At 43.0% G+C, this 12,385-nt stretch overlaps 1 protein-coding gene across 2 annotated transcripts in view; it reads right to left on the bottom strand.

Moving 5' to 3' along the window:
- The window catches only part of kdrl (kinase insert domain receptor like), a 41,199-nt gene that overhangs the window by 16,081 nt on the left and 12,733 nt on the right, over positions 1–12,385 (bottom strand). The window contains exons 4-18 of one of the 2 annotated variants that reach the window (XM_027018188.3): positions 12,207–12,328; positions 10,985–11,144; positions 10,727–10,863; positions 10,372–10,543; positions 10,083–10,206; positions 9,766–9,932; positions 8,570–8,726; positions 6,677–6,788; positions 4,210–4,315; positions 2,929–3,216; positions 2,611–2,757; positions 2,294–2,422; positions 1,341–1,447; positions 845–980; positions 355–459 (exon numbers count right to left, since the gene is read on the bottom strand). In XM_027018188.3, coding sequence (XP_026873989.2) covers positions 355–459; positions 845–980; positions 1,341–1,447; positions 2,294–2,422; positions 2,611–2,757; positions 2,929–3,216; positions 4,210–4,315; positions 6,677–6,788; positions 8,570–8,726; positions 9,766–9,932; positions 10,083–10,206; positions 10,372–10,543; positions 10,727–10,863; positions 10,985–11,144; positions 12,207–12,328 — 2,169 coding nt within the window. The remainder of the gene's footprint in view (positions 1–354; positions 460–844; positions 981–1,340; positions 1,448–2,293; positions 2,423–2,610; positions 2,758–2,928; positions 3,217–4,209; positions 4,316–6,676; positions 6,789–8,569; positions 8,727–9,765; positions 9,933–10,082; positions 10,207–10,371; positions 10,544–10,726; positions 10,864–10,984; positions 11,145–12,206; positions 12,329–12,385) is intronic. The other variant, XM_081699003.1, reaches the window with a different exon arrangement.

Raw genomic sequence — 12,385 nt, 5'->3', positions numbered from 1 at the left:
GACTGAGCTCAGCGTGATTTTAATAGTACATGAATAGCAAGACATTTAGACCATTACTACTTTTGAACCTGGGGTCATCTGCAAATCTTGGAGAGTCAAAGTTTCATATCTATAAACGATCAACCTTAAATGCACACCTAGGTCCTTAGTGCAATGACTATAACATGGTTCCTAATTATTCCTGCATTTATCTTGATTTGCTTTGTGAAAGAGCAGAACTTCCCAATAACATGTCTCCATTTTAAATCTAACATTAAACATTAGCATAGTAGTTTTTATTGCTGTCCAAGAATGATTTGCCCCCCAAAATAAGAATAAAATGAAAATAATTACATGTAAGCAACGTTAACTTACCCTTTAGCATTTTAACAGCAACTGTTTTGCATGTGGAGAACTTATCTATGCCAAAGGCGGAAGCCTCCACAACCTTCCCGAAAGCACCATGACCCAGAGTTTTACCTACAAGATAGAAGCAGGGGGAGTGAACCATGAGTGTAGCTTTAGTTTGCCCTTCCTTAATGCTCATAAATCAAGCTGGTGGCCCTGTCAGGGGAGATATGGGCCTGTAATGAAAACAGCCTGCTGAGTTTGGGACCAGTTGGCTGACTCTCCACAGGCAATTTATAGGGCACTTAAGACTGAACGACAGAGACAGGTTGCTGATAAAAAAAACAAAAAAAAAACATCCAATACTTTCATCTGAAAAGCCAAACAACCTTGACACATGACATATCCCATGTAGACACTGGGTATTTAGATGGTTTTGGTCATTAACATATTGTGATGTTTTTCATCTTACTATTGTAGAATATAGTGTTTTGGTGCTAGATGAATTTGAACGCACCCAATCTCAGCCGGTCTCTAGGGAATTCCCATTTGTTGCTGTCATAAGGCAAGCGGTCACACTGCTCATCGAGGGGAATCTGGTCTGGATCCATGATGATGGACAGGTACCCAGTCTTTAAATCAGCAGAACTTGGCTAGGTTGGGGTAAAAAGAAATTTTTTCGTTTCACATTTCTCATCATAATGTCAAAAGTTTAAAAATATATTGTGTCAGTGTGTGCATTTACTGTCATATGTATGTGCTGTGAATAGTCATGTGAGACACAGAATGGAAGCGATTGGCCAATCATCTGAAACCAGTTTGCTAAGTTCAAAGGAAGGTTGTTTTTACAGCTTGCAACACCATTCAAAGAACAGCCTGAGTTTCCATTCATAGTACGAACTGTTTCTATTTCTGCACCAGAGCAAAAAAAGTTGAGAAAGGTGAGAACAGTATGCAGCAAAAGTCTGTGGAGGTTTCCCAGTGGTTTTCTGAGGCACGAGCCCCATCTTCACCTTCCGGAGTTTGCGTATGAAGAGTATCAGCATGATCCACAGGAAGGTGGCGGCCGCCCCGGTGCACACTAGGATTATCACCTCAATATTTGCCTTTCCCTCCTCGCCTGGAGACAAGACACATACCAGGGGTCAAGCAGCCTCACCTCATAATATATATGTATATATATATGTATATGTATATGTCAGGACACATTTCTCATTAAGAGTGTGCTCAGAACTCAGTGATCCATTACATAAACTCCAGTCAGCACTAGACTAACTCATTAGTCATCTCAGTTTCCAAAGGATAGAAAAAAAAATGGATAAAGCATTCAGAGTCCGCTTTCTGTTATAATTGAATGAGACTCTGGTTGGGCTGAGGGAAGCACATATCTCAGATCGATTCACTTATTCAAGCCAGGCATTTAAAAGGGGCCGGGGCGGGTGTGGAGAGGAAGCTATGTCTTTGTGGTAAGGTCAAAATGAGCACCCGACCTGGACATCCCCCCCCTGAGCATGTTTCAAGTTTCAAGACCTCTGCTCCCTTAAGAAATCATCCCACCAGTTATTAGCGAAGCCGGCAGCACGGAGGTCAGCTCCCATGTGAGGGGACCCCCGTTGCAACCCCCAACACAAAAATTTGGCCTGGAATTTGCATGGCATTCTCAGCAACTTTAGCCTCTATCTCGAGGGATATCTTAACTGTTGAAGTTTGGCTAAAACTATTTGCCCTGTTGTCATGAACACATGGGAGTCTAGAGAAATGCATCCACCCATATGCCCAGTGAGAACATTTCTGGATGACAATAATTTGCGGTTTGCCATTTGCTCGTAAATAACTTTGAATATAGCAACATTGCTATAAATGGCAGGTTCCTACCACCGATGTGCCTTTCTGTGAGTGTACATTTTACTTAGAAAGAGGAAGGAAGGAACAGTCAGCTCCATGAGTCAAAGGATCCATGACTCACCCAATACAGTAATGACCGCAGTGGAGCTTGCCACACCATCTGAGTTAATGGCCTGACACTCATACATGCCCTCGTCTTCTTTCTTCACCCTCTGGATAATCAGAACCCCGTCATCTTTCACTGTAACTCCTAAAGTCATTTTGGAATGGTTACTTGCAGTTCAACATGCATGCCAGTTATTGCAGTATGCAAAAGCGCCACCATTTCATCAACTTGCATAATTCAGTGAGTATTTATACATTCTCTTTGTCATAAAATGAAATTCCGTTCCTCAGTCACCTCAGATATTCAAATAAATATGGACTGCTGCTCTTCACCTGGGCTTTCATAGACAGGGGCCTTGTCTTTGTACCATGTGATTAAGGGCCTTGGCACACCGTGGACGAAACAGGCCAGGGTCAGTGTGCTGCTGCTGTTCACGCTCTGGTCAGTCAGGTTCTGCTTTATCCATGGTGCTCTCCTCTCTGTGCAAATCAACGTGGAGTTACCCAACAAGCAAACCCCTCTGGGAGCTAGACACATGTCAAAGCTAATCGCTTCAAAATGTTCAGATGTTGCATGTGAAACGGAACGGGTCTTGGGCCAGAAAAGGGAACTGCTGTGTGATATGGAAAGTCATGAAGAAAGAGACTCACCGTCAATGATTATGGTGGCAGTGGTGTTGACCTCTTTGCTGGAGAGGAGGTTTAGTGCTCTGCACGTATAGCCCGTCGTGCTGCTTCTGGAGACGTTCTTCAGTCTGAGTGACAGGGACACAGAATACGGCCCGATCTGCCGATCAAAGGTGTCAGTGGCCACCGGTTGACTCTGCGGATCATACCAGCTCAGCCTGTCATAGAGGAATCTTGTCCCATGACATGTCAGCGTGACATCATCTCCTTCAATGGCTGTCAAGGGCTCAACATCAAAAGGCTTGGGGTGATCTGGGGGAAAAGAAAGGTTTACAGCTTTGGATGGGAAATAGATTAGAAATGAAGCCCAGAGAATATGGAGAACAATGTCATCTCCAGCCTTTTATTACCCCAAAATTATTATCCAGAAAACCAAAAAGAGGATGTTAACAGCATATGGCCTACTCTGGCCCAGACTACAGAACACAAGGATTCACATCACCAAGCCAGGAATGTCAAATTTGCAGTTATTTCCTGTTTCGTCACTACTAATTGGAAGCAGGCTGCTAGCGGATGGCGGTGGGGATGGCCGACCTAAAGCAGCTACAATAGGAACCAGGCCGAGGCCAGGCCCCGGGGGAGCTGGAACACGCTTGTTTACTCGCGGGGCTGAGGAGTGCTTCACGTTCCATAAAAGGAGACAGCTGTTATTACGATTCACGCACCTGCATTCCAGCACTCAGAGACATTCCCACCCACTGCATGGGTGTGTTTTCCGACAGTCCCCCAGACAAACCGCCGTTACCGATGCTGAACACTGTGAGATGCCCCTCCTTTTTTGCCTCCACTGCCTCAGGGTGGGGCAGTCAGACACTGGTACCCCACGTATTTCTCCCCATTTTCTCATCTGGGCTAGCGAAGGGCACAGAAACAGCTGACATGCTTCCTACTGAGTCACCCGCTAGCTGGGTTTTATAGTTCAGGAACATTTGAACCTGACCAGGTGTGTATAAAAATTATTCCCATTTGAACTGGAGCCAAGGGAAGGAGGCAGCGTCGTGCACTCGGGCGACGGAAATCCACGCTTTGCACCGCATGGCAGCAGACGTGTTTTGACTTTGCGCTCCTCCAGTCTGCCAAGCTGCCTTGTGACATGGTTTCAATAAATTCCCCCCACACACTCTCCTTACCACACAGTCCGACATGGCTAGTCACCGAATATTACACATGTTTTGGGGAATATAACTCACCTGACAAGGCTTTATATTGCTATAGCATGCCTTACTATAAGAAAGCGCCACTTACCATCTACATAGAAAGACCACTTCAAGGTCCGGTTCCCCTCACTGTTTCTGGCTAAGCAGGTATACACTCCTGACACCTTAACTGTCACCAACAGGGTGCTTATTGTCTGTGCAAATAGACAAGAAACACATGTCTGGAATTTAAATGTTTCAGCGCACCACTTAAATTAATTACAGCAAGCATTTACTGCCAGGAACATTACTATAGGACCTCATGCAGACAGAAGCAGAAGACCTTCAATATGAATTAGATAAATCATTAATCATTAATGTAAAAAATCTTGCAGATCATTAATTAGCCTCTAATACATGAGCGATAGGTCTCATTTGAACCTGGCTTTTTTAATTAGCCTGTAATACATGGGTGATAGGTGGAACCCGCACTTTGAGTGGAACCCATTTTAACAGACATAATAACAAGGCTGATTATTGGCAGAGGATCAGTCGTAGGAGTTGTTTTCTCCTCCAAATAGGATCTGTTTTAGCGCTTTCATGTCAAAGATTGTGCCATTACATCAACGGTAAGGTTCTTTTGAGCCTCACAGGCATAAATGTTAAACTTTCTGATACTCCCTGGTTAGTAGACTACTTTAAGGATTTTGTATATTTTGTCAGTTATTTCATCAAATGCACCGAGCAGTGAGGACTCCTGCAACATAGATTCTCTTCCAAGACAGACTGAAGAGGGTATAAACATTAGGCTACCTAACAGGTCTAAACATGATCATGTCTGGTATTGTACAGTATTATATGACATGATATTGTATTTGAGACTCTATGACTATATTAGCTGTCACTAAATTTACTCAATGTATGGGTGCCTGAGCCATGACCAAGTCAGACTCTGAGCCACACCCCTCATACCTCCCTCCTGTCTGGCCACTGTGATATGCCAAGACCCCCTTTTGTCTCTCTTTGTGCAGTTCCAGGCTACAGTCTGAACAGACACTCACAACTCTGTTGTTCACTGCACAGGAATTTATGGGAGGTGACAGAAAGGAATTCACTCTCAACAAATCCTAACCCTTTCAAAGTAGGCCTTGTTATCACTGACCTCCAGGTCTTAACAATAAAAGGTGCCAGCATTTTAGTTACAAGAGCTAGGAAACATTCAAATATATGTGCAGTACACGTTGTAAATTAAACACTTTCAAAATTAAGGACCATGTCACATTTGCTATATGATTAGGAAAATAATTCTAAATATTTATAATTTATTATGTATAAGCTAGCTAGCTAGCCAGTCAGAAGGGCTTGCGTTTCTTGTAAAACTGCTGATTTGCAATATAGTTCAAGTTTTCTAAAATGACTTGCTGACTGTCTGGGTTTACTGATTGTCGTTAGTGAACTATAGATCAAAGATAGAGGAATGCTGCATACAAAAGCATGTGCCTCATTAAGCTTAAGGTGAACAGCTTTGGTAACAAGATCCCCTGGGATGATGTAGTGGGCCTTGCCAATAACACCAGTGGAGCGAACATAGCACCTCATTACCTGAACTGTATTACACCTGAATGAGCTCTGAGGTGATATGGTCAGGAAAGTTAAAACAATGCTCATGGTTGTCTCATAACTTTGTGCGGCTTGGATGCATGAAAGACCACCTTGTTGCTAGGACTGTAAAGAAAACACAGAGTAATCCAGAACCACAATCCAGGAGTACCTGGAGAGGCAGTGCACAGCAGTCAGCTGGTCTGGTGTGGCTGCCGAGACAAGTGACTGGTGCCACATCTGCTAGTGTTCTAGCTTCTAATTCCCATTAAAGACTGACAGCTTTTATACGGTAAAGATAGATAAGCTGAGGCTATGAGTATCGATGTGTACTGAAACACACACACACACACACACACACACACACACACACACACACACACACATACACACACACACACACACACACACACACACACATACACACACATACATACACACACACACACACACACACACACACACACACACACACACACACATACACACACACACACACACACCTGTGCACACACATATTGTGAACTTTCTATGTTACCTAATAAACTCTGGTTTGTTGGGAAATTCAGTCCAAGAACAAAGTAACATCTTACATAATTAGTTCCAGTCTGCAAGGCATTCAAGGCAGACTAAAATTACTTTCTGTTTGCACTGAGTGGATTGCATTCTGTTCTTTAGAAATAGCAGTTAGCAATTTGTGTTTTTTGTCAGATCCAACCTTTTCAATTGATTTTTTTGGACAAAATGCCTTGCTGCTGTATTTTGGCATGTTGGGTTTCCTCATTCTGCGCTGTATGTGATATGCTGTGAGTTACATCTGATTTAGATTTGGCCCCTTTTTTGGGGCTCTGAGTTCAGCTCTTTGCTTTAGGGTGTTTTAGGATCAAGCCGCTATACATTTTGGCTGGTTTAAAAAACAATAACTGTGGAATCAAGTTTCAAAGTACACTGTAATCAACATACAGTATTATACATACCTTGTTTATGCCATTTATCACTTTAGTGGCAGTGGAGATTTTCTCAGTTTCATTAGATGGAAGGGTATGGTTGGAAGAGATTTCGTTTGGATAAGTGGTGTAAAATCTGCACCTATAAGATAAAGACAAAAGGAATGTCATTGTTTAGAAATCTGTCAGAAACAAAGGATGTGATTAAGTCAGACATGTTTTGTGCAGTTCTCGATCACACAGAGTTTTTGAAAGTCGATGTGCATAATCTGTGTGAAATATGCAAGATGTGCATGAAACATTCAATATGCAAGAAATATGTAGATTCTCTGTTTATGATTTGGCTGCAGAAACCTCTGACAAGAAGAGTACAAAGAGGAACCTATAGTCTTTGATCATCTTGGCAGGACATACACAAGGAAATACCAGAGCATATAGCATATTCTGAGGAGCTTTCACAAAATACAGCTTCCGTTGCATAAAACCTGAAGAAAGTTCGGGGAAAATCAGTTCTTTCCACAAGACTGAAGAATATATATATTTTTTCCCCTCTTCTGTCTCAGTGTGTTTGGCTGTAATATTGTGAGCAGGGGCCCACAGGACAACAAAATTGCCCTCCCTCTGCATCCTTCTGAGAAGAGCTCTATATGGATTAATGGGAGTAGAGACCAGAGAGGAAGTGTCAGCATGACAGGAAAGGCTGAGTCACACGTCACACTCAGAGGAAACACCCCCTACTCTCTGGCTGCCTGAGATAAGGCTGATCCCCAGGCCTCCCTGACCAACAAGGAATAGCTGTTAACTTCTCACCCATCTGATTACGAGCCACCCAGGAGAGCCTCCGCACCACTGACACCAGAACCACTGCCCTCACCTCCATTAACGCTCTACACTCCTGACCTTCCATCATCATTGACATCGCAACCCCGTCGGCAAACGGTCATGGCTTATGTATGATAGGCATTGCTCTTTTTTTGCTGACAGAAGTCAATTTTTGTTGTTGTTGTTGTTGCAATGTACAGAGGAACGTTTTGGAATTTTCTCCCAACCCAGGAAACTATTCTGATGGATGTACTTACTCGCCCCACCCGTAGATGCCGATAACAGGTCTCCCCAAACGTTACATTTTTGTGCATTTGTTTCTATTATCTTTTAAATGGCACCACAAGGGTGTGCTGGGCATTGCTCATTTACAATATTATTTTCGTGCCATAGCATTATTTGATCGACAATTACTCGTAATCAAAATTACTACTTGTCAAAGCACACCACCTGATGCGTAAGATCATTTAAGCTTTTACTCTGTGCTTTCTAAAAATGTTCCCATTTGCCAGTGCAGAAACCCAGTTCTATTGTTTGGCTGATCTTACAATCCCACACTCTCCTGATGACTGGCTCGGGCACTATGGGTGGATTCGTTGTGTTTTTTCAAATATTCACTAACAGACTCACATTCACACTGTGGCACAACACAAGCTCTGGCACCTCAGAGCTAACTGCTCCAGAGTGCAGAAGAATCTAGAGATGTAGCCTCTCTTTACCTCAGGTGGGTGTCAGTGTGACTCTTCTGGTTCAGTTCTGACTCAGTAGAGCAGGGGAGGTTAGCTGTTTTGCTCCAGCTTGCGAAACAATAACTCATTAGTCTCACTAGTCTATCTGGAGGAGATTTTAAACTTGATTGTTCTTTAAATGAGTCATATTCATTTTGTCTACTGAGGTCCTACCATGAAGGCATTAATAAGACATGGCAGATCCTCATGAAGAGTCATTGATTTATAAATATTCTTTCTAAGTAAAAAGCAAGGAGAACAGTGCAGCTATGGAGAGACAGAAAAAGCACAATGACCCCAGCAAGTCTTTTATGGTAAAGGCAATGGCTAAATATAGTGGTCTATAGGAGACCTTGGGGCAAGGCTGACTCACTCTGTGAGATTGGTGTCCAGGTCACATGGTTGCCACAGCCATCTGATGCTGGGCATGGGGTAACCAGAAGCAGTGCAGGTGAGCTGCTGACTCTGGCCGTATCTGTAGGTCTGAGGCCCTGTGGCTGCTACCTCCTCCTCAGAGATCTTGGGCTTCACTGTGGGCACATATGAAATCGTGGTTAGTGTTTCAGGGACATCTACTGCACCAAGCACACAGACCAAAAAAAAGGTCATTAGGTCATAGGTCATAGCAATAAGCACATAATACGCATTACCTTAGTAAACAAAAGAGATTGGCAAAAAAAAACAAACAACAAGGGAAGGGAGGGAAAGAGAGTGATAGTGAAAGAGAGAGAGAGAGTGAGAGAGAGTGAGAGAGAGAGAGAGAGAGAGTGAGAGAGCGAGAATGATAGCGAGAGAGCGAGAGAGAGAAAGAGAGAGTGAGAGAGAGTGAGAGAGCGAGAATGATAGCGAGAGTGAGAGAGAGAGAGAGAAAGAGAGAGTGAGGGAGAGAGAGAAAGAGTGAGAGAGAGAGTGAGAGAGAAAAAGAATGAAAGAGAGAGAGAGAAAACGCTTATATAATATAATTAATATAGAACCGACTTCAAGACTTCATGAATGTTGTTTAGCATAATACTCACAATCTTTCAATTCTACTTTCATTGTTGTTAATTTGGTTTTGGGCTATTATGAATAGTTTAAAGCTGGAGAAGTGTACGAAACACACCGCAGAGGAGGAGTTTGTGTGTAGGATACTATTAATACGGTTATTTTATGTTGTTAAAATAAAGGTTACTGACAATGCAATATGATTCGGTGGAAGTCTCTGTAAGGTTTTTGGCCCTGTCTGCAACTATGAATAAAATATTTTTGAGCTTTCAAACTGACGTTTTCCTTCAAGGAAGTTCATTACATCTGCACATGATTATAATCCAGTCTCTGCGTAGAGTCCAGCGTGAGGCTGAGTATGAGATCTGCCTGTAGTGCCAGAGATCCCTCCTCCGCGCTCCTTCGAAAGCCACTAATCAGCTCCTCCTGCGCTCGCTACATCAGCCAAGATGTGCACCGCAACACCTCCACCAGCAGCTGCCGTTGCCCCAGCGCTGGGCCAAGTGTGGCTGAGGCTGGAGGAGACTGGCAGACATGTCCATGACCCCTAATGTGTTTGGCTGCGCTGCTTTGAACCGCGCGTACCATTGACCTCCAGCGTGTAGCTGAGGCTGCTGTTAAGGCCCTTTTCCTGGTTCCGCAGAGAGACGGTGAAGACCCCAGCATCTGTCTGCTTCACCTCCTTGATGATGAGATTAAAGCCCACTTTCTCGTAGTATAAGAAGTCCGTGATGAGGACTCCATCCTTGTACCTATGAAGGTTTGCCACGGGAAAACACAGGGCTTCGTCAGTGTTGTTCACAGATCGAGTTCAGCATGCGCTAATCATCGGGATGTGTGAAACAGTTTTTACTACTCCTAGGACTATGGCCCCCAAAACGACTGCCATGTGATGAACTTACCAGGCTATTTTGTCTGGTGCAGGCACTGCATAGACTTGGGGCTCAAATGCAAACTTTTCACCTTCTCTAGAGTAACTTATCTTCTTGTTTCCTCCCTTGTAGGTCACATTGAGGAATGGATGCTCTGCAGAGAGCCAAAAATAAATAAATACAAAATTAAAGTCCCATTTCGCATTGTCCTGCTAAAACACCACGGTGAAAAAGTAATCCTTTCACATAATAATTATATTTATTACTAATTATTATTAATAATAACATAATAATAATAAAAGTTCTTTCACATGCTCACCATAGACGGTGACCATGACTGTGTCAGCCATTTCAGAATCAATGAGCTTCCCGGTACATTTGTAGGTGCCGTTGTGCTCCATTGTGATGTTAGGTATAATGAGATCTTTTTCCATTACTATTACTGAACCAGCTGCTGACCTTTTCTTATTTTGTTGAAAACTGGGATTTATCTGGTATACAGAACAAACATTTACTTAGTGATCACTGATCTGGACAATGGTACCTTTACAATTGTATACCTTACCAGGTACTCTGTATTGCAACGGTGTGATTTAAGATGTTTTGGTGTGTCAATTGATTCACCCCTGTGGATGTATTTAAATGAGCATTTTAGGTGTATCCTAAGAACTCACTGGGCTGTTTTGGAATTCCCAAACAAACTCGATCTTGCCATTGAATGTGGTTTTTCCAGAACAGCTGAGGACCAGAGTGTCTCCGACCGGGACTCTTCGATGCTTTGGAGTTATGCGCACATTCTCCAGATAGTCAGCTAAACACAATGCAGAAAATGCAACATGAACATACATGACTGAGTATGACAGATTACGCACAACCAGGTGGCTTTGCTAGCCCCTGCACTTGAGCACTGTGTGTTCAAGAAAGTCACTCACTTATGCGTATGGGGATGAAATCCACTGTGACTCGCTGGCCTTTCATGCTGGTGGCACATATAATCTGGCTGTACATGTCATACGGACCTATTGGAATCTGGAAGCCCTGTTTTGGGTCCCATGTAACTCCTTTCTTGATTTCAGGCAACATTGGGGGATTCTGAAACAAAGAAAGATAAAATAGAAGAGGTCTTCTACAACTTTATCTGTCTGTAGTTCTTTCTCTGATTATTACTTATTAGGAGAAAACAAGGATGAAGCATTTACAATCATGTCATTACCACAAATGAGCGTTTCTTTTGTATTAATTAGCATGTAATAACATGAAACAGCAAACAGGATTTCAAAATATTTATAGCCATAACCTAGCATCACTTTGCATCTTTTGTTTGCAGTGCTGTAGCGTGATGTTAGTAAAGTAGGAAGGAAATGGGTAGGACCAGTGCCACTGGTGTTGCAAACGCAGGAAAATCACAGCTATCAGTGCCATCACTGAGAAGTGTTTGTTCTTGGCAAGGCATTGAGTGCCACAGTTAGGGTAGTCCTAAAAATGCTGAACAAATGCAAGGGTATTTGCAAAAAGGCTGTCTGCTATTCCCAAATTCCTCAACTGGAACCCGCATTGACATTTTAAGTTAATCGAGCTCCTGGACCTCTCTCTCTGCCAGCTGCTGTTTCCTACCTGTACTTATCGTGCATAATGCACAAAACAGAGGTGGTATTTATAGTTCCGTTTCTATTCTGGGATGCGGGCTTTGGGAGTCTCCGACCATCTTCCTCTTCTTACAGGAAGCAGACAGGATGACTCTCTGGCCCGCCCCGAGCTTCCCTGCACCTCTGCCCCATGGCTGGGTGCATATGCATGCTTCAGGAGGGGGTGAGGAGTGTGAGGAACCGAGGGGAGCCCTGACTCTCGTGCCCTCGTGGAGCCACAGCGACTGCCTGACTCCGTTTAACGTCAGCAAGTTTACTGAAACTAGGCGAGGACACTTAAGATAGGCAGCTTCCTCGGCGGAGCCTTCTCATATCATGACAGAGAAAGAAATGTGTTTATAAGTCTTATCATATAAAGGGCATGAACAAGCAATCAAAGTAATCTAAAAATAAAACCATTGTTCCATAAAAAAGAAAAATGATAATGTGTGAAACAGCATGGTTGAAAAAAGTAAATAGTCAAGCATCACAATGCATGAAGTTACATGTTGGAAAAGAAAATTCTCACCGTTTCCAAAATGACACTTTGTTTAGGAAATGTTGTTCTGCAAGGGACTTCTAATGTTTTATCATTTCTGTACATATTCAGGACAGCATTTTCGAAGTTTTGTACAAATGGATGATGATGATCTGTGGACAAAATATGAATAATATATATGTAAAACTACTCACCACATCACCAACCAC

This window comes from Electrophorus electricus, chromosome 16 (genome assembly GCF_041902795.1).
Source record: "Electrophorus electricus isolate QZ-2024a chromosome 16, ASM4190279v1, whole genome shotgun sequence".
Classification (NCBI taxonomy): domain Eukaryota; kingdom Metazoa; phylum Chordata; class Actinopteri; order Gymnotiformes; family Gymnotidae; genus Electrophorus; species Electrophorus electricus.
The sequence above is the reverse complement of the archived record's forward strand: the minus strand, read 5'-3'. Positions and strand labels throughout refer to the sequence as shown.